Source organism: Protopterus annectens, chromosome 8.part0 (genome assembly GCF_019279795.1).
Source record: "Protopterus annectens isolate FY-2018-M chromosome 8.part0, PAN1.0, whole genome shotgun sequence".
Classification (NCBI taxonomy): domain Eukaryota; kingdom Metazoa; phylum Chordata; order Ceratodontiformes; family Protopteridae; genus Protopterus; species Protopterus annectens.
The window spans coordinates 455,643,246-455,669,129 of record NC_056741.1 but is presented as its reverse complement, the minus strand read 5'-3'; the positions used below and the strand labels follow the sequence as shown (position 1 = coordinate 455,669,129).

The 25,884-nt window shown below is 44.4% G+C and overlaps 1 protein-coding gene across 3 annotated transcripts in view; it reads right to left on the bottom strand.

Annotated features, from left to right (window-relative positions):
• INTS3 (integrator complex subunit 3) overlaps positions 1–25,884 on the bottom strand; it is a 2,345,436-nt gene that overhangs the window by 1,242,088 nt on the left and 1,077,464 nt on the right. For all 3 annotated transcript variants that reach the window (XM_044079970.1, XM_044079971.1, XM_044079972.1), the window contains one exon: positions 25,519–25,573. In XM_044079970.1, the coding sequence (XP_043935905.1) occupies positions 25,519–25,573 (55 nt within the window). The remainder of the gene's footprint in view (positions 1–25,518; positions 25,574–25,884) is intronic.

The following is a 25,884-nucleotide window of genomic DNA, read 5'->3' as shown; positions in this document are numbered from 1 at the left end:
CCCCATGGACCCCGGGTTGGCAGCCCTAACCGGAGGGATAGTCTGTCCCAGGGGGACATGAACAGTACCAACCACCAATCCCACTAGGGAAGGACCCAAACCAGGCCCCGGAGCTTCCCTAGCCTCTGCAAGACTCAACAGTCCCTGAGAATCCAAGCCACTGGTCGGATGAGGAGTGGGTAAATGGGAAGTGGGAGATTGGATCCCCAACCTGTGGGCTGGGGAAACCAGAAGCCCCAACTCCATCTGAGCTATCAGAAAGGCCTGCATCATCCTGTCCATATCCATAGGAAGGGCACTCCTGGAAGATCAGAAAGATATGCAGGACCAGCTGGGAGAGCCGTGCCTGGAGCCTGAATGTCTCCTCTTGTGCTCTCTACAGTGAGACCTACTAGGAGAAGACAGGACATGCACTGAGGACAAAGGATCCAAAGGTATATCCTCCACTATAACCTGCTCCAGCACAACTCTCGGATCCGACCCAATCGGAGCTGAAAACAATGAGGGATCTGAAATAACTCTCGAATCTCTCGGATCCGAAAGGGTCGGATCCGTGGGTACTGCTCCCGCCCTTGGATCTGAAGGTCTAGAGCCCTGCACCCTGGATCCAGGAGAGGGAGCCGAAGAAGTCAGATCCGAAGGCTTTGGATCCAAACTCTTGGATCCATGAGTAGATTCCCTGGACATTCTGAGACCCGAAGCTCTCGGATCCGAGGACTTTAGATCCGACAGCCTGGGACACTTGGATGGAGTCTCCTCCACAGGAATCCTCTTTCTAGCCCTTGAGGAGCCCGCCTTGACCGGGGAACCAGTGACCAAGAGGCCTCCTTTGACCAAACCTTTAATGAGCAATTTGTTACGATGGTCAACCAAGGCTCTAGGATTGAAGGTAGCACAAATGGCGCACTCGACCTTGAGGTGGTCGCTGCCGAGACAATACAGACACTCCTCATGTGAGATGGAAATAGGCATTTTCCGACCATACGAGGAGCACCTTTTAAAACCCAATGGTGTATCCAACATAAGTAACCTAATGGAAAAAAACCTTTACCAAAGTCAAGACAAACCAAAGTTTAGCAAACCTAACAAGACCATATGAAATACTCAGCGACCACTTACTACTACTTAAAACAACTAACTAAACAGGTCAACACAGTATACAAGAAGCACAACAACCCCAGAAAAAAGGGCGCCAAAAAGAACTTCAAAAACCAACCGGGAGGGAATATCAAGGGTAAGATAACTATCACCAACTCTAGAAGTGACAGAAAAACCCAATAACAAAAAATTATCCCAAACTACACTTACACCAAATGAGGAGCTGAGCAATCTGCGTCTGTCTGACTGAAGTGGCAAACGAGATCTGAGGGAGTGGAGGGCAGTAGAGCATTATTGGAGGGGAGGGGCTGGAGCTAAGCTGTTGTCTGTGTATTCGGCTCAGCTCTGATATCGGATCCAAGACCCTAATGTGAGGAATGGTGACTAGATAACATCAGATCCAATGTTAACACCACTGGGTGGCTAAGAAATGACATGGGAATAGTTAATGGCATATAGATGCATACTCCTGATGAAAATAAAGAGAATATATTCAAAGCACCAAGAAATTAGTCCAGTTATACACTGGTATTTATGGAAAACTATTTATTTTTTTATTTCTATTTGTTTGTTAGTTAACTGAGTAGCTGAACTGACCCAGAGGCCCTTTGCTGCCACAACTCAGTTTCTGAGGAGCAGAAAGCAATACAGGGAACTTTACGGTGTAAGACAGAAGTACAAAGTTTAAAAAGCACACTACTATTACCATAGGACACAATGTAGCTAAAACAGCAGGTAAACAGTCCAACAAGGGTACTATATCACAAATAATAAGAATAATGTCCTACATAACAGGACCACTAGTAACACGCTGGATAAGTAGAAAGAAGTCACACCAGCACTATACTATTTCTCAAGTGTTGCCAAAAGACCTACACTGCACAAATAAAACTATTTTGGACATTTACTAGGAATGATGCAAGTTTCTTTACTGGACACAGCACTGGTTATTATAAATATCCTTAATTTAACTTACAATTCTTATACAAGACAAATACCTTACTTAGTACAAGGAGAATATCTTTTTGGCATGTTACAAACTCTAGACATACTTAATTTAAAAGACTTTTGCCATGTGAGCTGACACCAAACCACTAAAGCACTTTAGCAAACTGAAGGAAAAGTTAGAGAAGTTATTACACACAACAAAAATCTGTGTATCACCTGGTGGGATGAAATATTTTATTTCTTCATAGGAAATCATTCCCCCCTTCAGCTCTGCTTTTGTGTTATTAGTATCAGCCCTTTATTTGGTTAGTATACATGGTGCAGCGGTAGCGTTGTCGCCTCACAGCAAGAGGTTCTCCTGTTCAATTCTCAGCTGAAGCACCTTCTGTGTGGAGTCTGCATGTCCTGCCCACGGTCGAGTGGCGTTCGAAAGACATGCGTGAATGGGTGTGCCTTCGCTGAAGGTTGGGCGTCGGGCTGGCACCTCAGCACCGTAAAAATCTACTGCCAATCATTAGCGGACCGGAGTTCCGCTGTGGCAACCCCTAACCGGAAAAAGCCGAAAGAAGAACATACTTACTGTTACTATTTGCTTGTAATGTAAAAAAACAAACAAATTTAAGTGAATTACCTCTGTTGAATAACAATATTCAAAACAGGAGAAGTTACTAAAAAAATTAAACAAATTATTATGGTAAACAAACCAAAATATGGGGAGACTGTATGAAAGAAAGTGCTGATTTGGAAATATGTACAGTTTAGCCAATATACATCTAAAAGGTACACTATTTTCCTTTTTTTATCCTTCTCTTTCTTTAAATGAGAAGTGTTTTTTAAAAAAAAGTACAGCAAGTGCACAGCGGCTGTAAAAGGATAGCATGCAACTGCAAAGATGATTAATCACAAAAAATGTACCTTAACAATAAGGCCTCACAAGGAGCAACCAGACTTTTACAGAGATAAGCTGATAACTGCTGGACTTTTATATTTAGAGCAATATTTAAGCAACCACTATTATGTCATTGGTATCTACTTAGAAGCAGTAAAAGGTAGTAGCTTACACTAAGGTATACAAATCAGTGAACCTCTGCAATCATTTTGAGCATGTCAGCATCTAGGTCTCATCATTTACTTATTTATATTTGTTTACTGGGGTAATGTAAGTGCACTGATCTCAATGGATCAGTTGCAGGCACAACCCAGGTGAGTAATATCACATAAGAAATGAACAAGACCTAAGAATATGCTATGAAACATACACACATTTACAGATGCAAAAATGTTCCACATCATTTAATACAAGATGCAGTTTACAAAGTCAAAACATGGATGGAAAAATGGAATTACATTTAGCAGAGCTTTTTGTGGCTAAGACATAGCCATAATGACTGAGATGGCTTATGCTACAGGGATAGCAAGGTATGAAGACATTCAAAGAAGCAAGTGAGAATAGCTGTAGGAAAGGATACCACTGGGACAAGAAAGAGAAATGGAGAGAGAGGCATGCAGCGGGAAGAGGCATAGAAAAGAGACAAGTATGAGAGATACAAAGAGAAGAGGGAGTAGGACAAAAGAGAGGCAGTAATTGAGGGGATAACAAGATGAGATAAGAAAGGATGATAAAGGAGTATGAGAGAGCTCTAGGGTTCGTGTAACATGACCTGGGTGAGTGCAGCTGCATACTGGTTGGGTGAGGCAGTGCTCCTTCAGCTGTTGCCTGAAGTCTGAGTAAACCTGGATTCCTCTGATTAACGGTGGAATAAAGTCTCATAGTTTAAGTGCTTGGATGAGATTGTATGGTCAGTGCAATTAAGTTTCATTTCTTGCAGCAATAGGGTGGGTTGAGATTGAGAGATACCCCTAAGACTAAGTGGGGGGTTGGTGAAAAGTTTATGAATGAGAGGGGAAGATGTTTCAGGAGAAAGAGCTTTGTTAATTAGTCATCCTAATAGGAGGTTGTCTCTCAGATTTACTAAGAGACATTTAGCTTTGGTGAGAGTTAAGCACTGGTCTTCATTAATGGGGGAGTTAGTAATGAACCAGCAGATTTTACTTGAGATGATTTGCAAGATAGTGGCATTTTTTGATGCAGCAGCTATTATGGGTAGTCCATATTCAAGGTGGGAATAAGAGAATTCCTTTGACTATGGCAGCTTTGGCTGTTTTGGACAGAAGGCAAGATAACATGTTTGCCCAGAACAGTAGTGTGTTGATCATTTTCCATGCATTTTAAACTTGTAGTTGAAAGATAAGAGACTGGTCTAGCCAAATGGTGAGTTATTTGAAGAATGCAGTAGTTTCCACGGTGGTACTGTTAATATCTAATATGAAGGAAGCTGGATGTTTTGGAAATTTTTGGCTGGCTCCAAATAGCATTGCTTTTATTTCTGAGGATTCAGTACAAGTTTCTAGTGTATTAGCCATTGGCTGAGGGTTTGAAAGTCATCTTGGATTTGAGTTTGTATAATATAGTGGGATTTTGTTTGACCTGTAGATGACCATACCACCTGCATAAAGAATTAGACGTATCTGAGGGGGATCGGATGGGAGTTTGTTAATAAATATGGAAAATGGAATATAGGCTAAAGTGGAACACTGGAGGACTTTCAAAAGAGAAACTGTTTCATAGGTGGTGGTGTGTGCTTTCACCTTGAAGGATCTATTGGTCAGGAAATCTACAAATCAAGGTTCATCACTAATGCCTATATCAGTTAATTTGTCAAACAGAAGTTATAATCAACTAGATCAAAGGCTTCTGTGAAGTCAATAAAGACAGCTCCTACCAGGTTGCCTTTGCCCATATTGGATAGAATGTCATCTATGAGGGAGCAGAGTAGAGAAGTATTATGGTGCTGTTTATAATCATCCTATGGTTCCTTTCTGCTTTTGTTTGTACAAGTTTTGTAAATAAATCCTAACTGTCTTGTTTGCCATGTGTTTCAAAGGACATTCCTGAGGATTCATGACAGAGGATAATGCAAGCTGTACCTGTTCTCATGACATGTATTTTGCAATTCAGAGAAGACAAGTTAGCTGTGATGATGAAAGATCACACTATCAAGCTAATCTGCATGCCTCTGAATCACAGTTAATAACTCAATGTGCAGATCACTGCTGATATGAATATCTTGGTACTTAACAGTTGTGGTAGCATTGTGTAGGCATAGGCACCCCATAGTCACTCTCCCACAGGACAAGTACACATTCAAACACACACACCGCATTCCTTGTACCTGTCCCTGAGTTGTCTGCCCATCCCCTATATTTCCTTTTGCAAGTCATATCCCTGATGTCTAGTGGTTCTCGTCCACCCCCAGATGCCATTACTTGTTTAAGTGCTGTTAAGGCTTGAGAGTTTAGAGTACTCCCTGGGTGTCTACTGCTTACCCCTACCCCAAATCCCCATACTAGTTTAGGTGCTACTGTATCCCTGGTGGCTAGTGCCCCTCCCCCAATTCCCATACTGCTGTAACTGCTTTTATGGTACATGAATAGTAGTATCCCTGATGGCAAGTGGTTACCCCCATTGATCTCCATACTGCTGTAAGTGTTGTTATGGCATAAGTGTAGTATCCTTAGAGGGTAGTGGTCTCCCTACCCACGATCCCCATACTGCTATAAATTCTGCAATGTAGTGAGGCCAGCATTGGTGATCCACATGGCAGAGCAATTTCATGAATCACAGGATGCTCAGAAGCCTTCCTTGAAGTAGCTACAGAAGAGACAGCACATGGTTAATTAGCATATGCCACACTCCCCTGGACTGACTCATTTGCACACAACATGACTGCATAGCCAGCCCTACACAGTGTTGCATATCTTCATGCTAGAGCACTGTATCACCGTGCTAGGGCTGTCTCTGAATTCAAAAAGGTTACAGCGAGGTATACATTTTGTGGTATGAATTTCCCCCACTGATTTCTAACCAGCTGTCTTGTCTTGGACTGCATTATTTACAATAAATAAAACTTGTTATATTTTAAGCTATTTCTCCAGTTAAGTGGTTTATAAGACATTTAGTACAACTTTGTTGTCATAATCAAAAAGGCAAGTGTACGTAGTTCAGCTAGAAATGACAAAAGACACCAGTGAACCGTTTAGAAGTACTACATTCTTACGCAAGTTTATATTTAAGTGCAGCATTTAGTGTCTTTGTACTACATACTTTTATTTAAATTTATTTGTTCATATATTTAGGCTAAAGTGTTGCTTTAATTCTGTACGTGAATAAACTGCAGCGCATTACACTAACAAGAGAGTTTTGTTTTTTGGGTTTTTTTTCATAAGTTCATAGGTAGGTACTAGGCTATCGGCCCTGGGGCCTATAGAAGCCCAGCCAAAAAGGTACCCTGGCTTTTGCCACCCAAGAAATTTATTTTCCTGTGCCACTGTCGAGCAGAGCCACAGAGGTGATCCCCGGGGTGAATTTCCTATTTCCCATCCAATCAAGATTTTTCTTGAAGAGTGCTAATGAGGAGCTTTGTTTGATAAAGATAGGTAGTTTATTCCAGAGTATGGGAAGTCTCTGGGACAGGAATCTATCCCTCCGGCATGTTCTGTTTATTGTGGTGACAAGGTTTAGGTCCCTAGAGTGTGTAGCTCGGAGGGATTGGGATTTCTTTAAGTGGAGCATGTCCAACAGCTCTGGGTTTTACATAGCTTTGTATGTTAGGCAGAGATCACCTCTGAGTAGGTGATATGTGACAGGGTTGGGAGGGTGGCCTAATGGTTAAGGTGTTTGCCTTACAAACACAAGGTGCAGGGTTTGAGTCTCACAAGGGATAATTGGCTAAGCTTAAAATGGCTTGCGAGGGCAGTTAGCTTAGTACTAATCTATGAACCTATAAAGCTCATCTTTTTACTGGAATTACCAAGCTGATTACGTTCTATTGAAAGACTAAGTGATGGAGCATAAGATGTCAATAGTCAGAGAATAAATTAGCACATTAGACTAGCCTGGCATGACTGTCCTACTCCAAACCTCATGATGCCCATAGTTCTGGAGTCTATTAGCTTGCAGATAATTCTGAAATTCTTCCTAAAGCAGTGACTGTAAGTGATGTAAAGCTGGCAGGCTAATGGTTCCTAGCCTTTGTTTTGCTTCCACTCTAGTGAAGAGGAGCCATATCCACACTTACTCTTCAGAAATCTTAATTTCCTCACTTTATTTCTTGAAAACATTGGTTATAATACTATATCTCCCTTCTGTTCTCGAAAAATTCTGAAGTAAATCATGTCACGTCTCACTGCCCTATGCACATCGGCCTTTTTTTTCAGAAAAGTTTTCTTTTAGGAATTGAGTAGAATCAACCCCCCTATCCTCTGGATCTTCTACAGCAGTAGTGAGAAGCAGGGATGTGCGCACATATATACACGCAGGCAGACACACATATACACACACAGTATAATCAAACTTTTGTGTCTTAATCATGTAATAATGATACAATACAATGAGAACAATTCTGTTTGACAATCACACAGTTTTCATCTTGACTAACCCCCTCTTCCTCTCTTTCCAGACACACACACACACACACACACACACACACACACACACACACACACACACACACACACGCTGTCTTTGGTTAAAGAGAAAAAAGGTTATGTTTTACAATAACGTTCCATCTGTGTTCATAATTTCATAGATTGGTGCCTAGCCATAACAATTCCCTGGCTATTTCTTCCCACAATATTTACTTCCTTGGACCCCTGTCTAACAGGGTGACTGACTTGATTCCCAGGGTGATTTTACTATCTCCCATCCAATCATCAAGGTTCCTTTTGAAGAGGGCCAAAGAGGCGCTCTGCTTGACATATATGGGGAGTGTATGGGTTAGGAACCTATCCCTCCAGCATGTTTTGTTCATTGTGATGACAAGGTTTAGATCCCTGGAGTGTGCGGCTCTGAAGGATTGGGATTTCTTTAAGTGTAGCATGTCCAACAGCTCTGGGTTTGACATGGCCTTGTATGTTAAGCAGAGATCGCCTCTGAATAGACAACATGCAACAGAGTATAGCTGGAGTTTTTTAAGATGGTCAGCATAGGGCATCTGCTTTAGACCTGCGATTCTTTTAGTGAGGTACTTCTGCGGCCTTTCCAGTTGTTGCAGATGTCTAGAGAGGTACATACCAAAAGGGGTGTTGCATTCCATAGTGGGCCTAATGAGGGATGAGTACAGTGGGACAATGACCTCCTTTTTTCTGGATGAAAAGTCCTTAGTGATGAGGTGTGCCACATAGAAGGATTTCCTGACTGTCATGGTGATGTGGTTATCGAAGGTGAGACCACTGTCCACCTGTGTCCCTAAATCTCTTATCACACTTTCGGTCTTTAGTGTACTGCCACCTATGTGGTAATTCACGGGTACATGTTTTTTCCCCAAAGGCAATATAGTACAGCTGTGTACACTTACCATAAATGTAGATGTTCGAGTGTATTCACTGTTACAGTCATCACACTTGGGTTATCTGCCTGCAGGTAGCCCTCAGTCGGTCCGAATACCAGAGTCTTGGGATTTCTACGTCGGATGCTGTCGCTTCTTCAATGACGTCAGGTCGTCAGGGGTATAAAATAGGCAGATGACGCCATTATATCAGTTTTTCTTGCCTCAAATGTCAGGTGCCCCCCAAATAGGAAGCTAGTATATGGTGGGGAACACCACCAGTAAAAAGTAAATACCACTGCCAGTAAAAATGGCCATAGGGAGGAGAGGTAGAAAGGATAGAGAAAACCAGGGGACTGGAGGGAGGGAAAAGTACAGTTGTGTACCTACCATAAATGTAGATGTTCGAGTGTATTCACTGTTGCAGTCATTACACTTGGGTTATCCTGCAGGCAGGCTACCCACAGTCGGCCTGAATTCCAAAGTCCTGGTCCGGCGTCGGTTGCTGTCGCCTCTCCCTGACGTCAGTGTGCCAGGGGTATAAAAGATGCATCTGACGCAATTTTCTTCAGTTTTTCTTGCCCCAGATGTCAGGTGCCCCCAAAAGGGTAGGCTAAAATTCTGCTTATAAGAAGACATGCACTAACATAAACATTACCTTCATCTACAAGCAAATACACCACATAGGTTGTATAGAATAGAGAAGTACAGATAAGTCCCAGCAATGACAGGGGGATAGTGGGAGGGTAACCAGGACTGCAACAGTGAATACACTCGAACATCTACATGTATGGTAGGTACACAACTGTACTATGTTCATTGTGTTTCACTGTTGCAGTCATTACACTTGGGTTGAATCCCAAAGCTGAGGTTGGGTGGTTGGGCCTAAATAGAATTAGGAGTGGCGATGAGACCCTGCAGAACTGCAGTGGCAAAGCCGGCTCTGGATTTAGAGTAAAGAGGTAAGTGGTAGTGCTTTGCAAAAGTGTGCACTGAAGTCCAAGTTGCAGCCTCCAAAATATCCTTGTTTGGTACTTCTCTGAGAAAGGCTGCTGAAGTGGCTGCTGCTCTGGTTGAATGTGGCCTAATGCCCTTAGGCACTGATTTGCCATGCTGTGAATAGCAGAAACAAATGCATTAGCCTATCCATTTTGAAATAGTCTGCTTTGAAATAGCCTTTCCTTGCGATCCTGCAGCATATGCCACTAAGAGTTGCTCAGTCTTTCTGAAAGCTTTAGTTTTGTCCAAGTAGAAGCGTAGCTGTCTGTGTATGTCCAAAGAATGCAGAAGTCTCTCCCCTTTATTCTGTGGTTTTGGATAAAAGGTAGGCAAATGAATGGTTTGGTTAAGAGCCACACTGGACACTACCTTAGGCATAAATGTTGGGTTTGTCCTTAGAGAAACCCTGTCCGGATGGAAAATAATAAAAGGTTCCACAGCCATTAATGCCTGTAACTCTGAGACTCTTCTTGCTGAAGTTATTGCTAGGAGCAGAGCAGTTTTCCATGATAAGAATTTTATCGCAGCTGTACTGGCTGGCTCAAAAGGAGGCAGTGTGAGCTTTTCCAAGACAAAATTGAGGCCCCATGCAGTTATTGGTGCTCTCCTTGGAGGTCTTATGTTATTGGCCCCTCTGAGGTACTGCCTTAGCAGTGGATGTGAAAAAAATAGATGGGTCTGTATTGTCATGAGCTGAAATGGCAGAGGCATGGATCTTAACTGATGAGAAGGATAGGCCTTTGTCCAGCATCTCAGTTAGGCATTGTAAAATCTGAGGAATATTTGGTACAAGCATGTCAATTCCTTGTGCCTGGTTTCAAGCACAGAATCTCTTCCATTTGTTTGCATAAGATTTTCTGGTGCTGGGCCTCCTGGCCTCCAAAATACCATCCATAACTGCTTTAGAGAGAGGTGTGTTCTGAGTGGTTATATTATCCACCAAGCAGCCAGATTTAGTGTTCTGAGTTGGCTATGCAGGATCTGATTGTTTTGTTGAGTCAGTAGATGAGAAATTTGAGGTAAAGTTCAGGCTGGGCCTTGAGACAAGCTCTTTAGGATTGATACCAGTGCTGGCGTGGCCAGTCTGGGGCAATCAGTATCATTTTTGGCTTCTCTTGTCTGACCTTTAGGAGTACCTTGGGGAGGAGAGGCAGAGGAGGAAAAGCATATACTGTACGGGTTTTCCAGCTGAATGATAGAGCATCCACTTTCCATGCTTGTTTGTGATAAGTCCTTGTGCAGAATCTCTGTAGTTGGCAGTTGTGAGGGAAGGCAAATAGATCTATGTCTGGGCATCCTCATTTCCTTGTTGTGGATCTAGTTTCCACTCGTGAGGGTCCATGAGGTTTCTGCTTAGTTCGTCTGCCAGAGTACTTGTCTTTCCTGGCAGAAATTGTGCTTGCAGGTGCACTTGATAAGTCAATGCTGTGTTCCACAAAGTCATGGCTTGTCTGCAGAGGGGGTAGGAATGAGTGCCTCCTTCCTTGTTTATGTACCACATGACTGTAGTATTGTCCGTCTTTATCAGCAGTTGTCCTGAATGGAGTAGCTCCTTGAAGGCTGTCAGGGCATTCTGTACAGCTAGCATCTCTTTTTGATTGATATGAAGATGCATTTGGCTTGCGGGCCATGTGCCCTGAATACATTTTTCTGCCATGTGGGTCCCCCAGGCATAATCTGATGCATCTGTTGTTAGTGTCTGCCTGGCTGTGGGTACAGTGAATGGCTGTCCCTTGTTGTGGTGACAGGCCTGTGCCCGCCATCAAAACTTCTGTTGTAGGCAGGGAATGAGTGTAATTAATGTTTCCAGTCTGTGGCAATGTTGAGTCCAAACACTTTTTAGATACCAGTGTAGCTTCCTCATATGCAGTCTTGCATATGGAATTAGCAGAATGCAGGATGCCATGAAGCCCAAAGCCTGCAGAATTTTTCTTGCAGATAACTGGGTCTCTGTTGCCATCTTTTCGAAGTAAGAAGTCAGTTGCCTTTGTTTGTCTGGCGTGAGATAAGCCATCTGGGCAGTTGTATTTAAGCTTGCACCCAGGAATATTATCTCTTGAGAGGGTACTAGTTTTGATTTCTTTTCGTTTACTGTGTACCCTAGGCAAATTAGTAATCTTTTTACAAATGCCAGATGCTTCAGTAGAATGTCTTTTTTCTCTGCTTGAATAAGGCAGTCGTCCAAGTAGGGATATATTTGAATTCCTCTTTGTCTGCAAAATGCAATTACTGGTGCCAGGCATTTTGTGAAGACCCTGGGCGCAGTAGATAAGCCAAACGGCAGTGCAGAGAATTGGTAGTGCATTGAGCCAGCTATGAATCTGAGGTATCTTCTGCAAGATTGTCTGATTGGGACATGCAGGTATGCCTCTTTGAGGTCCAAAGTTACAAGCCAAGCCTTCTTGCCCAGCATGGGAAAAAGCTGCTGCAGAGTCAACATTTTGAATTTTGGAACGTCCAGAAAAGTGTTTAGAATAGACAGGTCCAGTATTGGTCTCCAGGCTTTGTCCTTTCTGGGTACCAAGAAAAGTCTTGAGTAAAATCCTTGTCCAAGCTCTTGCTGTGGTACTCGCTGAATAGCCTCAGTCCATGAGAGATGAAACTTGCTTTTGGGCCTCTGCCCATTGATTGTGCGGCAGGTCTGGCATACCTTTTGTCTTTAGAAGGGTGTGAAAGTGGAACCTGTAGCCCTGAGAGACTATATTCAAGACCCATTTGTCCTGGGTGATCATGTGCCAATTTTGTGAAAAAAAGTGCTAGCTTTTCCCCTAAGGGTGCTGCCAAAAGATAAGTGCTTGGCATTGGCAGAGGAAAGTCATTGGAACTGTTTCCTATATGACTGTGATTTGTCTTCTCCACTTTTGGAGGTAGAAGCACCCCATTGTTTACGCCTGTATGAGCCTTGGGGCTGGGGTCTGCCTCTAGGGCGTCTGTATCTGCCTCTTTGTGGCCTGTCTGACACTGGAAATTACCAATTCTTAGAAGGCCAGTTCCTGCTAAATCTGGTTGGCTGTACCTGTAAGAAATCCTTTACTGTCTGTATAAATTTCGCTTTATCCTCCATTTTCTTCAACACCTCTTCTGCCTTAACACCAAACAAAGTATCATGCTGTAATGGAGCATCTAATAATTTTGCTTTAACATGATCAGGCAGATTCTGTTCCTTTAGCCAAGCATGCCTTCTAATGACAGAACCTGTAACAGCGGCCCTGCATGAGGCCTCCAGTGAATCAAAACCACATTGCAAAGCATGCTTTCCCACTTGTTCAGCTGCATGCAATAAATCCTGCATTTCCTTGTTTTCAGAACATTCAGAATTTGTCAACATTTTCTGTTTGAGCAGTGACATTAAGTATTGTTGATATTTAAGCATATGAAACTGACAATTTAAAGACCTTACAGCGAAGGTAGCAGAAGTGTAAACTTTTTTCCCCTATCTGTCCAGTGCCCTAGAATCCCTATCAGAGGGGACAGGGTTTTTTGCAGTGGAAGCCTTGACCCCTTTGGGACCCTGAGATATAGTTTCTGGGTCAGCAGCAGGGTTTTTATATAGAAATTTATAAGAATCTGGAACCCTGTAGTATCTGTCAGGCTTAACCGGTGCAAGGGGTAAAGAGTCAGGAGACAGGCCGGACTCTGAAAATACATCATCTACAATGTCTAGAACAGGTGGAATAGCAAGAGGTCTGTGCTGAGGCAGTAAAAAAGTCTCTGAGGGGTTCAGGCGCCTAGGCAGCGAGACATTTCCCTGTGGTACAATTGACTGGGGACACATGGCTGAAGTGACATTCAGCTGCAGAGAAATGTGGCTGTTGTGAATTCCCTGTGGGCAAAGAGAAGAATGTTTTGCCATGCCCACAACTTCAATAACTAAATGCACAGGGGGAAAACAATGTCCATCGTCCCGAAGGGACCATGAGACAGCAGGCAGTATGGCAGGCATCAGCAATAGGCTGGCCCGTGGGCATGTCACTGGCAGTAAGAATGCAGTGCACAATGGGCAGTGCCTTTATAATCAGTGTGTGTGGACCACAGCCCCCTTCACAGTGTATAGGGAACATTACCTAAAATGCATACTGGAGCATAAATGTGACTACAGTAGCCTGCAGGATTTCCTCCATGCTGTAGCATACTTCTACATGTTGTAGTTGCATAAGTATGTATTGTACATTGAGCACAATACTCATTACTTCATCTGCCTCCATGCATTTGGTTATTAAACCTCTGGGCATGGCAGTGTGTGCTTCTCTTTGTCCACAGGGAATTTGCAAACAGCCATACTTCTCTGCAGCTGAATGTCACTTCAGCCATGTGTCCTCAGCCAAATGTACCACAGGGAAATGTCTCGCTGCCTAGGTGCCTGAACCCGTCTCTGTCTTGGCTCTCCAAGTGAACATGCTCCCTCATGGTATGCAGGGTTTCCCCAAAAGAATAATCCTCAGGAGGAGAGGCTGAAGGGATGGATTATTCAGCATCAGAATCCTCATAGGGAGGAAGAGAGTATCCCTGTTCTGAAGAGGAGTCATAGGAAATGGAAACCTGATCGGAAGAATCATATTCTGTGTCTTGCCTAGGCCTCTTATCAGGAGGGGGATGGGAACCCCTGATCAACATAATTCGGTCTTCGGCCATTTTAAGCATCTATTTCTTAGGCATGGAAGTCTGTCCAGGAGAATGCTTCACTTGTTTCTTTGTCTTTAAAGCTGTTTTAGTCTTTGCTTTGGAAGCTGAGGTTGGCTTGACATATAACTGTGTAGGTCTGAAAACACCCTCAGAAGCCGATGCCTGCTCAGCAGCTCTGAACCCTTCTGAGGGAATAGCTTCCGAGTGTCCAATACCTTGAGTATCCAGAGGCCTAGTTGTCTCCATGTGGGAGTCGGAAGCGGCCTGTGGCTCTGAGGTAGCGGGCGTCAGGGGCTGCAAAAGCACCTCACTGAGAACCGGCGAATGGCCTAGCAGAGGCCTCGTCATCTGTTTTGGACCTCGGATGCCTGTCTTTTTCCTTTTCCTTGTGCTTTTTATAAACTCCGGTCGTCGGCTGTTCCGACGGCATTATATAATTAACCCTTCGGCCAAAGTAATGAAAGGCAAAATCGTACTGACGCTTAATAGTACGTTAGTTAAATCTAGCGCAAAACCGACAGCTAGCAACGTCGTGGTCAGGGCCTAGGCAAGGAATACAATAAGAATGAAAATCCTTATGAGGTATTTGCTTACCACAAGAAATACAATTGTTAACTTTTTCTGACATCGGACTGGAGCAAGAAAAAAGTTTCCCCAACGGGGTACTTAGCTTTATTGAAGACTTCGGATCTGAAATTTGATTTTGAAAATCTCAGGAGTCGGCCGAATGGCACTTGCGAACTGCTTTTGCTTCGGGCACCACGCGGCAAGAAAGACTGAGGAAAATGGCGACGGATGCATCTTTTATACCCCTGGCGCACTGACGTTAGGGAAGAGGCGACAGCAACCGACGCCGGACCAGGACTTTGGAATTCAGGCCAACTGTGGGTAGCCTGCCAGCAGGATAACCCAAGTGTAATGACTGCAACAGTAAAACATGATGAACATCTAGGACTGCAACAGTGAATACACTCGAACATCGACATTTATGGTAAGTGTACACAACTGTACTATGTTTTTCATGTTTCACTGTTGCAGTCATCACACTTGGGTTGATTCCCAAAGCTGAGGAAGGGTGGAGGCAATCAAGAAGTGTTGGCTAGCAGGCCTTGTAAGACTGCTGTAGCAAATCCAGCTCTGGATTTAGAAAAAACAGCTTAGTGGTAATGCTTGGTGAAGGAGGTGTGTACAGAACTCCAGGTTGCAGCTTCTAGAACGTACCTGGTAGGGACTCCCCTGAGAAATGCCGTAGAGGTGGAAGTAGCCCTAGTAGAATGTGGTCTGATCCCCTGTGGGGTAGGTTTTTCCATGGTGCTTGTAGCAGAAATGGATGCAGTGTGCTATCCATTTGGTAATGGTTTGTTTTGAAATGGCCTTGCCCTCTGCCCCTGTTGCAAAGCTGACTAGCAGCTGGTCAGAGTTTCGGAAAGGTTTAGTCCTGTCAGGGTAGAACCTGAGCCGTCTGTGCACGTCCAAGGAGTGCAGGATCCTTTACCCTTTATTCTGAAGATTAGGGAAGAAGGTTGGCAAATGGATGGATTGGTTTAGAGCCACACTGGACATCACCTTAGGCATAAAGGACGGGTTAGTCCTGAGGGAAACCCTGTCAGCATGGAAAATAATGAAGGGTTCCACAGCCATAGTGTCTGTAACTCAGACACTCTTCTTGCTGAAGTTATGGCTAAAAGCAACGCTGTTTTCCAAGAGAGGAATTTTAACTCTGCTGAAGCAGCAGGTTCAAAAGGGGGAAGCGTGCTAGCATCTCTTTCTGGTTGATGTGCAGATGCATTTGACTTGGGCTCCAGTGGCCCTGAATGCACTTGCCATCCATGTGTGCCCTCAAGGATTAGTCTGATGCGTCTGTGGTTAGGGTCTGGGTGGTGTGTGGTTGAGTAAAGGGCAGTCCTTTGTTGTGGTTGCATGCTGCTGCCCACCAAAGAAGCTCTGTCCTTAGCCAGGATATTATGGGAATGACAGTTTCCAGGTCCTGAGAATGTTGGCACCAAAGACTTTTTAAGTACTATTGAAGTTTTCCACATATGCAGTCTGGCATATGGAATTAGTAGGATGCATGAGGCCATGAACCCTAGGGACTGCAGGAATTTCCTTGTGGATAGCTGGGTTCTGGTGGCCATTTGAGTAAAATAGCCCATCAGATAGGCTTGTTTTTCTGGAATGAGGAATGCCAGCTGGGATGCTGTGTCCAAGCTTGCTCCCAGGAATATAATATTTTGACTGGGGACTAGTTTTGATTTCTTTTTGATGATGGTGTACCCCAGGGAGGTTAGTAGGTTTTTTACAAATGTCAGGTGCTGCAACAGCATTTCCTGACTGTCTGCCTGAATCAGGCAGTCATCCAAGTATGGGTAAATTTGAATATTTCTCTGTCTGCAGTAAGCAATGGCTGGAGCCAGGCATTTTGTGAATACTCTGGGAGCAGTGGATAAGCCAAAGGGAAGTCCAGAGAACTGATAATGCATAGATCCTGCCCTGAAGCGTAGACATTTTCTGCATGACTCCCTTATAGGGTTGTGCATAAAATCTTCTTTTAAGTCTAGGTGACTAACCAGGCATCTTTGGCTAGCATATGAAGAAGCTGCTGCAGGGTGAGCATTTTGAATTTTAGTACCACCAGGAAGGTGTTGGGAGTTGAAAAAATCTAGGATTGGGCACCAAGTGCCCTCTTTTCTGGGTACCAGGAGAAGTCTGGAATAGAATCTTTGTACTATATGTTCAGCAGGAACTGTATGAATTGCCGTTATAGAGAGCAGGGATTGGACTTGATTTTGAGCCTCTGCCCACTGGTTTAGAGGGAGGTGAGGAAAACCTTTTGGGGTTGGCAGTGAGTGGAAGTAAAATTTGTACCCCTGGGATACAATGTTGAGGACACATCGGTCTTTGGTGATGGGAATCCAGTTTTTTGCATGAAGGGCAAGTTTTCCTCCTAGGGGCACAAGCAGTTGGGCAGAGGAGGGGGGTGGAGTTGAGAAGTCATTGGGAATTCTTTCCGTAAAGGGGTGGTTTAGCACTCCCTGCTTTAGAGATGGAGTCACTCCATTGTTTAGATCTCTGCATATCCTGAGACTGTAATCTGGGGGGAGTCTGTTTCCCCTGGATCTAGTTTGAGATGACCTTGAGGGGGCTGGAAAGGACCAATGTTTCGAGGGGCAATGCCTACTGAATCTAGGAGGCCGTACTTGTAAGAATTCTTTGACTGTCTGCACAAATTTAGCTTTTTCTTCCATCTTTTTAAGAACCTCTTCTGCTTTGGTGCCAAACAGATTGTCCTTGTTCAAAGGAGTGCTAGTAACTTGGATTTGATATGATCTGGCAAGGTCTGCTCCTTAAGCCAAGCATGCCTTCTCAGTACAGAACCAGTGACTGTTGCCCTACAAGATGCTTCTAGGGCGTCAAAGCCACACTGTAATGTATGCTTACTGATTTGGCTTGCAGAATGCATAAGCTCTTGCAATTCTTTATTTTCTGCACAGTCTGTAAAGGTAGCTAGTTTTTGCTTAACAAGTTCCATAATATGTTGTTGGTACTTCAGCATGTGAAACTGACAATTCAAAGCCCTAACGGCAGGAGTTGCAGAGGTATTTACTTTCTTACCTCGTCTGTCCAAAGCTCTGGAATCCCTGTCCGAAGGGGAGGGATTCTTAGCTGTAGCTGCCTTGATACCTTTAGGCCCCTGGGAAATGATCTCTGGGTGAACAGTAGGATTTCTGAAAAGAAATTTGTGAGAGTCAGGTACTCTGTAGTACCTGTATCGTTTCCTAAGGGCAGGGGGTAAAGTATCAGGAGTAAGACTGGATTCCATAAAGACATCATCAACAACTTCCAGGACTGGTGGTATTGCTAAAGGCCTGTGTTGTGACAAGTCTAGAAATTCTCTGAGTCTCTTTTTGGACAGAGGATAGTCTTGGCATTCCCAGTGGAAATGCTCTCTTATAGTATGTAAGGTTTCACCAAAAGAGAAATCCTCTGGAGGAGAGGCAGAGGGAATGGATTCCTCTGCATAAGAATCCTCACAAGCAGATAAGGGCATGTCTTCATAATCAGAAACCTCAGAGTTGGACTCTTGGTCTGTTGAAGCTGCTGGAGACTGGTCCCTTTTTCTCTTAGCAGGGGAAGGCTGACATCCCCTAATCAGCATAACAAGGTCTTCTGCCATTCTAAGCATTTTATTTTGTGGCAAGGGAGCAGGTGCATGCGCTTTGGTCATTGTTTTTTTAGGTGTAGCGCGTACACTTGGCCTTAGAAATTTGGTGGTTTTAGACAGAACTGAAGTAGTGGGTTTGTGTCGAACACCAGTAGTACGATGAACTTCCTCAGCAGGCGGTGCCTGCTCAGCGGATCTGGACCCATCCAATGTAGAGACATCTGCCGGTTCCATAGTCGAAGAATCGCGGCATACCTAACTCCGAAAGGGTCTCGGTAGAGGCCTGTGAATCCCATCAGGGGCTGCAAAAGTGCCTCATTGAGTACCGGCAAACTGGCGACTAGCTTAACGGAAGCGTCATCGGCAGCTTTGAACCTGTGCGGTCTGTCTCTGTCTTTATCCTTCCGTTTTTTCAGAATATCGGTAGTCGGATGGCTTACCAAAGCCAATTCGGAATATGGAGATCGAGAACGAAAGTATTCGGCGACAATAAGCGCCCGACTACGAATGGTTCGGGCATTGAACAAGGCACAAAACCGACAACGAGGTACGTCGTGATCTGGGCCTAGACAGGTGATGCAGTAAGAATGAAAATCTCGTTGTGGTATTTGCTTTCCACCGGCAAGACAATTATTAACTTTTTCTGATAACGGTTAGAGCAAGAAAAAAGGATCCCCAATGGGGAACTTAGCTTTAGAAGACTTCAGGATGACTCACTTAGTAAATGAAAACTCAGGTAGCGGCCAACCGGCACTTGCAAACTGCTTTTGCTCCTGGCTCCTCGGCAAGAAAGACTGATGCGCCGGCTGCCTGTTTTTATACCCATGGCCACCTGACGTCAGTCCTGGAGCAACAGCATCTGACGCAGAAATAAGAAGTCTCCAGTATTCAGGCCGACTGAGAGCTACCTGCAGGCAGGTAACCCAAGTGTGATGACTGCAACAGTGAAACACGAAAAAGATCATCTAACAGGTGTAAGCAATATTCGTCTTTATTAGAAAAATTTGGAACGAAGACGGGTAAATCTATAGTCTGATTAATGTTGGACTCTGAGACTAACTTTGGAAGAAAGGATGGATTAGTCCTGAGTGTAACTCTATCCTTATGGAAAATTAAGTAAGGGGGTTTTGAAGATACGGCTTGCAATTCAGAAACTCATCTCGTGGAGGCTATAAGTAAAAGTGTTTTCCAAGAGAGGAACTTCAAGTCACAAGTAGCTGCTGGTTCAAAAGGAGAAGCTACTAGTGACTACAAAACAATAGTCAAGTCCCATGGTGATAGAGGGTCCTTAAAAGGGGGGTTCAAAGAGATAGTTCCCTTGAGGAACACCTGACAAAGTCTGTGAGAGATTAAAGGCAGATCTCCAAAGCCAGCCATTATGAAAGTTAGTGATGGCTGCTAGAATGACCTTAACTGTAGAAGTGGAAGCTCTCTTACCAAAAAGAATGGCCAAAAATTCTAAAACTTTTTCCAGTGGGGTTGAGGCCATTGTTGCAAGCCCAGATTGAAAATCTCTTCCATTTACTGAGGTAGGGATTCCTGGTGGATCGTTTATGGGACGCCAGCAACATTTTTCGTATTGGGGATGGAATATCATTATGCCTGGTGACTAAAGGAATTGGAGGAACCAAGCAGTTAGAGTGAGACTTTGAAGACTGGGATGCACCACTCCCTGAGGGAAATGGGTCCAGAATCCATGGATGGTGAACCAGATGAGGCCATAGGAAGGGAAACCAATTTTGTTGAGGCCAGAAGGGTGCAATGAGGATTACTTTGCTTTTCAACCTGGCTGCTTTCTTGAGGAAAAGTGGGATCAATGGGTAGGGAGAGGAAAGCATATAAGAAGACCTGGGGATCTATAAAGGAGAACAGTGTCTCTTGGGGACTCCCCCTGAGGGGGGATTAGGGCAAAATAGCTTCTGCACTTGTTTTGGGGTGATGCAAGAAGGTTGCAGCAAGGCTGGCCCTGGCGATAAAAGATCTTCGCTACCTTGGGATTGAGAGACCACTTGTGAAGCAGCAGAATGCATCTGCTCAGTTTGTCCACTATCACGTCTGAACTCCCAGGGATGTACGTTGCTATCAGAAAGTGGTTGGCGGCAATGGCCCATTGCCACACTCGGAGGGCTTCTCGACACAGGGGATAGGATTTGGTTCCAACCCTGCTTGCTGATGTACCAGACTACTAACATGTTGTCTGACTGAACTGCAATTGTTTACTGAGGTAGGGCAGAGGGAAATGCTTGCAAAGCTAGTAGAACCGCCCTCAACTCCAGAACGTTGATACACAGACTAGCCTCTATTGGGGGCCAAATGTCTTGGACTGTCCTTCCCAGAAAATGACCCCCCCACACCTCATCTGTGAGGCATCTGTGGTCACTATGGCTTTGGGTTGAGAAGGGACAAAGGAGCAGCCCAAAAGGATTGGATCAGATTCCATCCACTAGGACAGGTCCTTTATGCAGTGACTTGCAATGAGTATGGGGTGGTTCACTGGACAGGTTAGGATAGAACACTGATTCCCAAGAAGCCATTGTAGCAATCTTGTGTGAAATCTCGCTACCAGGACCAGAGTGATTGCCGCTGCCATGGACCCTAATGCTTGAAGCACTAGCCGGGCTGATACTTTGTTTGAGCCCAGAAGGGAATGAACTTGAAAACTTATTTTCCGTAGTCGGTGGGCTGGCAGAGAAGTTACACAATAGAGTGTGTTAAGACAAGTTCCAATATATTCCATATCCTAAGTGGGGTTCAGACGAGACTTTGTACAGTTGACTGTGATTCCTAGCTGCAGGAATAATTGCAGGGTGAATTCTGTCGCTTGAAACAGTAGATGCCTGGTGGAAGCGGTGATGAGCAAGTCGTCTAGATAAGGAAACACTTAGAATCTGTGCAGTCTCAAGTGAGCTGTTACTGCTGCCATACATTTGGCGAACATTTGAGGGGGCTGTGGTGAGACCATTGGGTAGCATCCTGAACTGATAGTGACTGGTTCCTAGCCAGAAGAGGAGGAACCTTCTTGAACGCTTGTCCATTTTTATGTGGTAATACACATCTTGAAGGTCTATAGAGCACATCCAATCATTTTCCTCTAGAAGGAGAAGTACTGACTGAACCGTGACCATCCAGAATCTGGACTGTTGAACAAAATTGCTTAGAATGTTGAGATCCAGAATCGGTCTCCAGTCCCTGTCTTTTTTGGCACTAAAAAGAACTTTGAGTAAAATCTGGATCCTATCTGGTCTGGTGGGACTTCTTGGATGACTTTTTTTTCTAGCAGCTTTTGTATTTCCAAGGCTGCCTAGTCCCTCTTACTGGATGGAAGACAGGGTAGCCTTATTCGAGTTCTTGGGTAAAAAGTGAGAGAGATAAGGTAACCTCTGGAAATAATTCTTAGCACCCAGATGTCTGTGGTTATTTGTGGCCAGCCTGTTGAGTGCAAAGAAAATCTTCCCCTGATTGCCTCCAAAGGTAGACAATCTGGCCTCCCTTCAGGAGCGCTGGTAGGGTTGGCTAGAGAAAGACTCACTGGAACCCTGGTTCTGCGGGTCACCTCTGCCTCTAGGATGGCATCTTCTGTTTGACCCCCCCCCCCTGCCCTGAGGGGAGTCTGTACCACGGGTGTCTTGGAAAGGCCTCTGGGACTTCTTGAACCACATCCTCCACTCCTCTGCATCTTTGAATAGCCTCGCTGGGGAGCAGAAAAATGTATGCCCACAGCAGACAGGGTCTTTCCATCATTCTCACACCTGGATAGAGTTTCTTTGACTTTGGGGCAGAACAAAGACGATTCATCAAAAGGAGCAATGACACAGGTGCATCCAAGCATGTCATCAAATTGCAACACCTGAACCTGCAGACCTGGTCACCCCTTCGGCTGCATGTGAAATTAGCCTCATAGGCGAATTTGAGATAGACTCCAGGGTAGCTAACTGGGAGGCCACATTATCTTGGACCCCATCAGCCACTACCCCTGCTAGCTAGAGTATCCAACAGTTCCTTGACCAGATCCCTCTGGAGCCTAGTAAAATGTGCCAAAAAGTTCAATGACCTAATGGTAAAAGTCAATGGATGCGTAAACCCACTTCCCAAATCTGTCCATCACCCTCAACTCCCGGTTAGGGGGATGAACAGTGGAGCTTTCCTCAGCCAGCTCCTTTTTAGTGGCAGCCGCTACCACCAAGGCATCGACTGCTAATACTTCCCCCAGTGCTGCTGATCCTCGGGAGCAGAAAGTATTTTATCTGGTCTCCAGGGAATTGGTTCTATCGAATCGGGGGCCTTCCAAGCTCACTGCGCGATCAATTTAACAAGATCGTCAGTGGAAGGGTTCACACAGGAAGTAGATGGGAAAGCTCCAAAGGCTTGCAAGTACATAGACTCCTCAGAGGAAGGGTCTTTGGACTTCCAGTTACCCCTCTGTTTTAGCATCTCCAGAATGTCTCCAAAGGAGACGTCTTCCGGGAGTGACCAGGAAAACCCTCCCCATCATTGAAATCTGTGTCTTCGGTGACAGACTCTTCAGGGGAGTCCAGGTGTTTCCTCTAACACAATTTCTTCAGAGGGGCCTCTTCAGTGGGAATATATATGAAGAGGACTCAGAACAGGGGTGACCCTTGGTCAGTATGTCTTGCTTCCTTGGAGCACGCTGTCCTGGCAAGGAGGTTGGTGGTAGCTCTAGGTAAGCTGTAGTCAAAGGGTGAGACACTCTGGTAACACGGGAGCTACCTGAGAAGAAGAGGTGGCCAAGGCTCTTTCCAAAGCTTGAAAGGCAGGCCCCTCTGAGGAAGACAGCCCGGAACCAAGACAGACAGACAAACATGAAACCGGGGTCACACCCCACCCCGATAGACCCACCTGCAGAGCTGGAGCTGAGGAAGGGTCCACAGCTGGTGCAGTTCGAAGTGGGAAGGCCGGCTCTGAATAAAAAAACAGGAGCTGACTCAAACCCTCCGGACACGATTGTGGGGGCCCTATCCCTGGGACCTATCACTTCTGAAGGCACCAAGAGGGTCAGAGCTGTGCCCAGAACCAAACACAAGGAAGTTATCGGCTCTGAGACCATAGGAGTTTGTGTGGATGGAGTCGAGAGCTCTAAAGTCTGCAAAAAGGTCAGAGGTGGAGTATATATGGGGGTACTGGGTGAGAATTCCCCTGCTCCAGAAGGGGGATGGGGCTGAGAAGATGGAGGAAGACCCCTAAGCTGTCAGAAGGTGATTCACCAACCTCACTATATCAACTTCGGAAAGACTCCTGGTGGAGCGAACGGATAACCCCGAGGGGGATTCAGGTCTCACTATGAGGGGGGTAGGGAGTTGACCCAGAAGGGGGTAGGGAGTTGACCCAGAAAGGGGTCAATTAATGGAGAGTATGTAGTCCTGGGTGCAAAGAAGGATTCCGTCTTCGGCACCAGGGTAGAAGGTAAGAGCTGTGGGGCCACAGGAGATGTTGGTACCAACGTGGCAACTAAAATAGTTGGTACTGACACAGGAGTCATTGAAGTTGGTGTTGTGGTTGGTGTCTATGGCACTGAGGTAGAGGTCAGTGCAGAGGACTCATTACGTTTCACAATCTTTGGAACCTTAGATCTCTGTTCCGAAGAGGAACCAGCCGAATGGTGTTAATTTTTTTTTAGATGTCGGTGCAGATGGAGATGTTGGCACTGAACGAGTAGATTTTGATTCAGTGGCCTGAGGAGACTGGTTGGTCTTGGCCAATGCTTCCTCAAAAGGGGTCTTAAGAAGCCCTTTAAATATTAATTTGTTTCTATGCTCCACCAGGGCTCTATTACTGAAGCCCTGGCAGATACAGCACTCTATATCAAGAAGAGAAACACCCAGGCAATAAATACATTTCTCATGACAGTCCGAATTAGGCATTTTTCTGCTGCAGTCTAAACACTGTTTAAACCTTATGGCTGACTTTGATTTATCTAACATTTTTAGACTCAAAACAAGCAAGAGAAACACACAATCACTCAGTCTAGAAAAGAAGAAACCTACTAACGATGGTAGGAAAGATTACCAACAAAATAGGAAAAAAGAAGAGAGGGGACACTACCAACTATGGTAGCCAAGAAGTACCCAAGGGTAAAGGTTAAGAAAAATGAACACTCACACGAACAAAAAAGGGGTAGAATAGGATTAATATCTTTAAGTAAATAATGTGAAACAGATAGAAAAATTGTTCAAAAAACTGTAATAAGCTATAAAATGCACTTAGCAGCGAGAGAGAGAGAGTCAACTGACATCTTTTTTTATAAGAGCGGCAAATGAGATCTGAGGTAATGTAGAGGGGCATTACAGGGTAGACTACTAGCTCGAGAGTTTTTTGGCTGGCGCAGGCTATATAACGGCTGGATCGTTTCTGAGGATTGGAACTGTAACCCATCAGTCAAGAATAGATGAAGACTGACATCAGATGCGTTTGTTATCCACTTACCAATTTGGAGCCAGAAAAGTCAAAACAGAGGAAGAAGATACAAATAAAAATATATATTAGTGTGTTTGTATGTGAGGAAGGGAATACAAGACAGAAACCTTACATAATCATGCCATTTGCTCAAAAAAACCCCACATGGATTTGTGTTATAAAGTAGGTGGAGACAGGTAAACCAAATTTCATTCCAAGTACATCTTCACAAAGTAACTGAAAACACACAAGTTGATGCATAAGCACAACTACAAGCTGCAGCATACATGGTTTCAAAAAAGTGTAAGGTGGTTCTAAGGATACACAAATCTAGTATTAGCACAACATGCATTTATTTTGATTGCTAGTAAGTGTCTTAAATTCTGGTGTAACTATAAGTTCACTGGCACTTAATACGCTATTGATCTGTGAGCATCTTAAGAAGCCTAGCCTTATATTCTCGTGGTAGTTTCCAGCTCTTGTATTTTGCCTACGAATAACCCAGAGATGGGATGAACAAGGACATGTTGGGACATTTACATGTTTCTCCAATCCATGAGGGACAGGGTGCTAAACCAGGGGTGAATCTGTTATCCATCCATTTATTCAAATTACATTTGAACAGACAAGTACTTTGCTTTATGGGCACTGGAAGACAGTTCCATAGAAGCGGTATTCTCAGCAATATACACTTAACCCTCCAATATGTTCTATTTAGCAAAACAGACTGAGATCTCTTGAGCTCAAGAGATTATTTAATTCACCCTAAATTATTTAGATTTCACATAGGGAACCTGCCAGGACATATATCTGCAAATGCAACAATAAAATAACAATCAGAACAAGCACTAAATAGAACACAACTCAAGCTTATGAGGAGCTAGTTCTTACCTCTAGTATCTGATCCACGATATCCTGCATCATCTGACACTGTGCCTCCATATCACTGCAGTGAGAGAAGGAAAATCAAAGCAGTAATGTAACAAACAAAACTAATAGACAAGAGACAGAAAATATGCATGTAACTTCTCTTGTTAAAAGCAAAATCATCATAGCACTATCAAAAATCAGGAAAGCAAAGTTGTGTAAAAATCTTACCATAATGGTGGATATCCCTCTCTTCACTGTTGCAGCATTCATTACACTAGGGATCCCCTGCCAAGGGCAGCCCGATGTCCAGCCAGCATACCAAAGCCATTAGGTTCATAGGTTGGTACTAGGCTATTGGCCTAAGGACCTATACAAGCCTAGCCATAA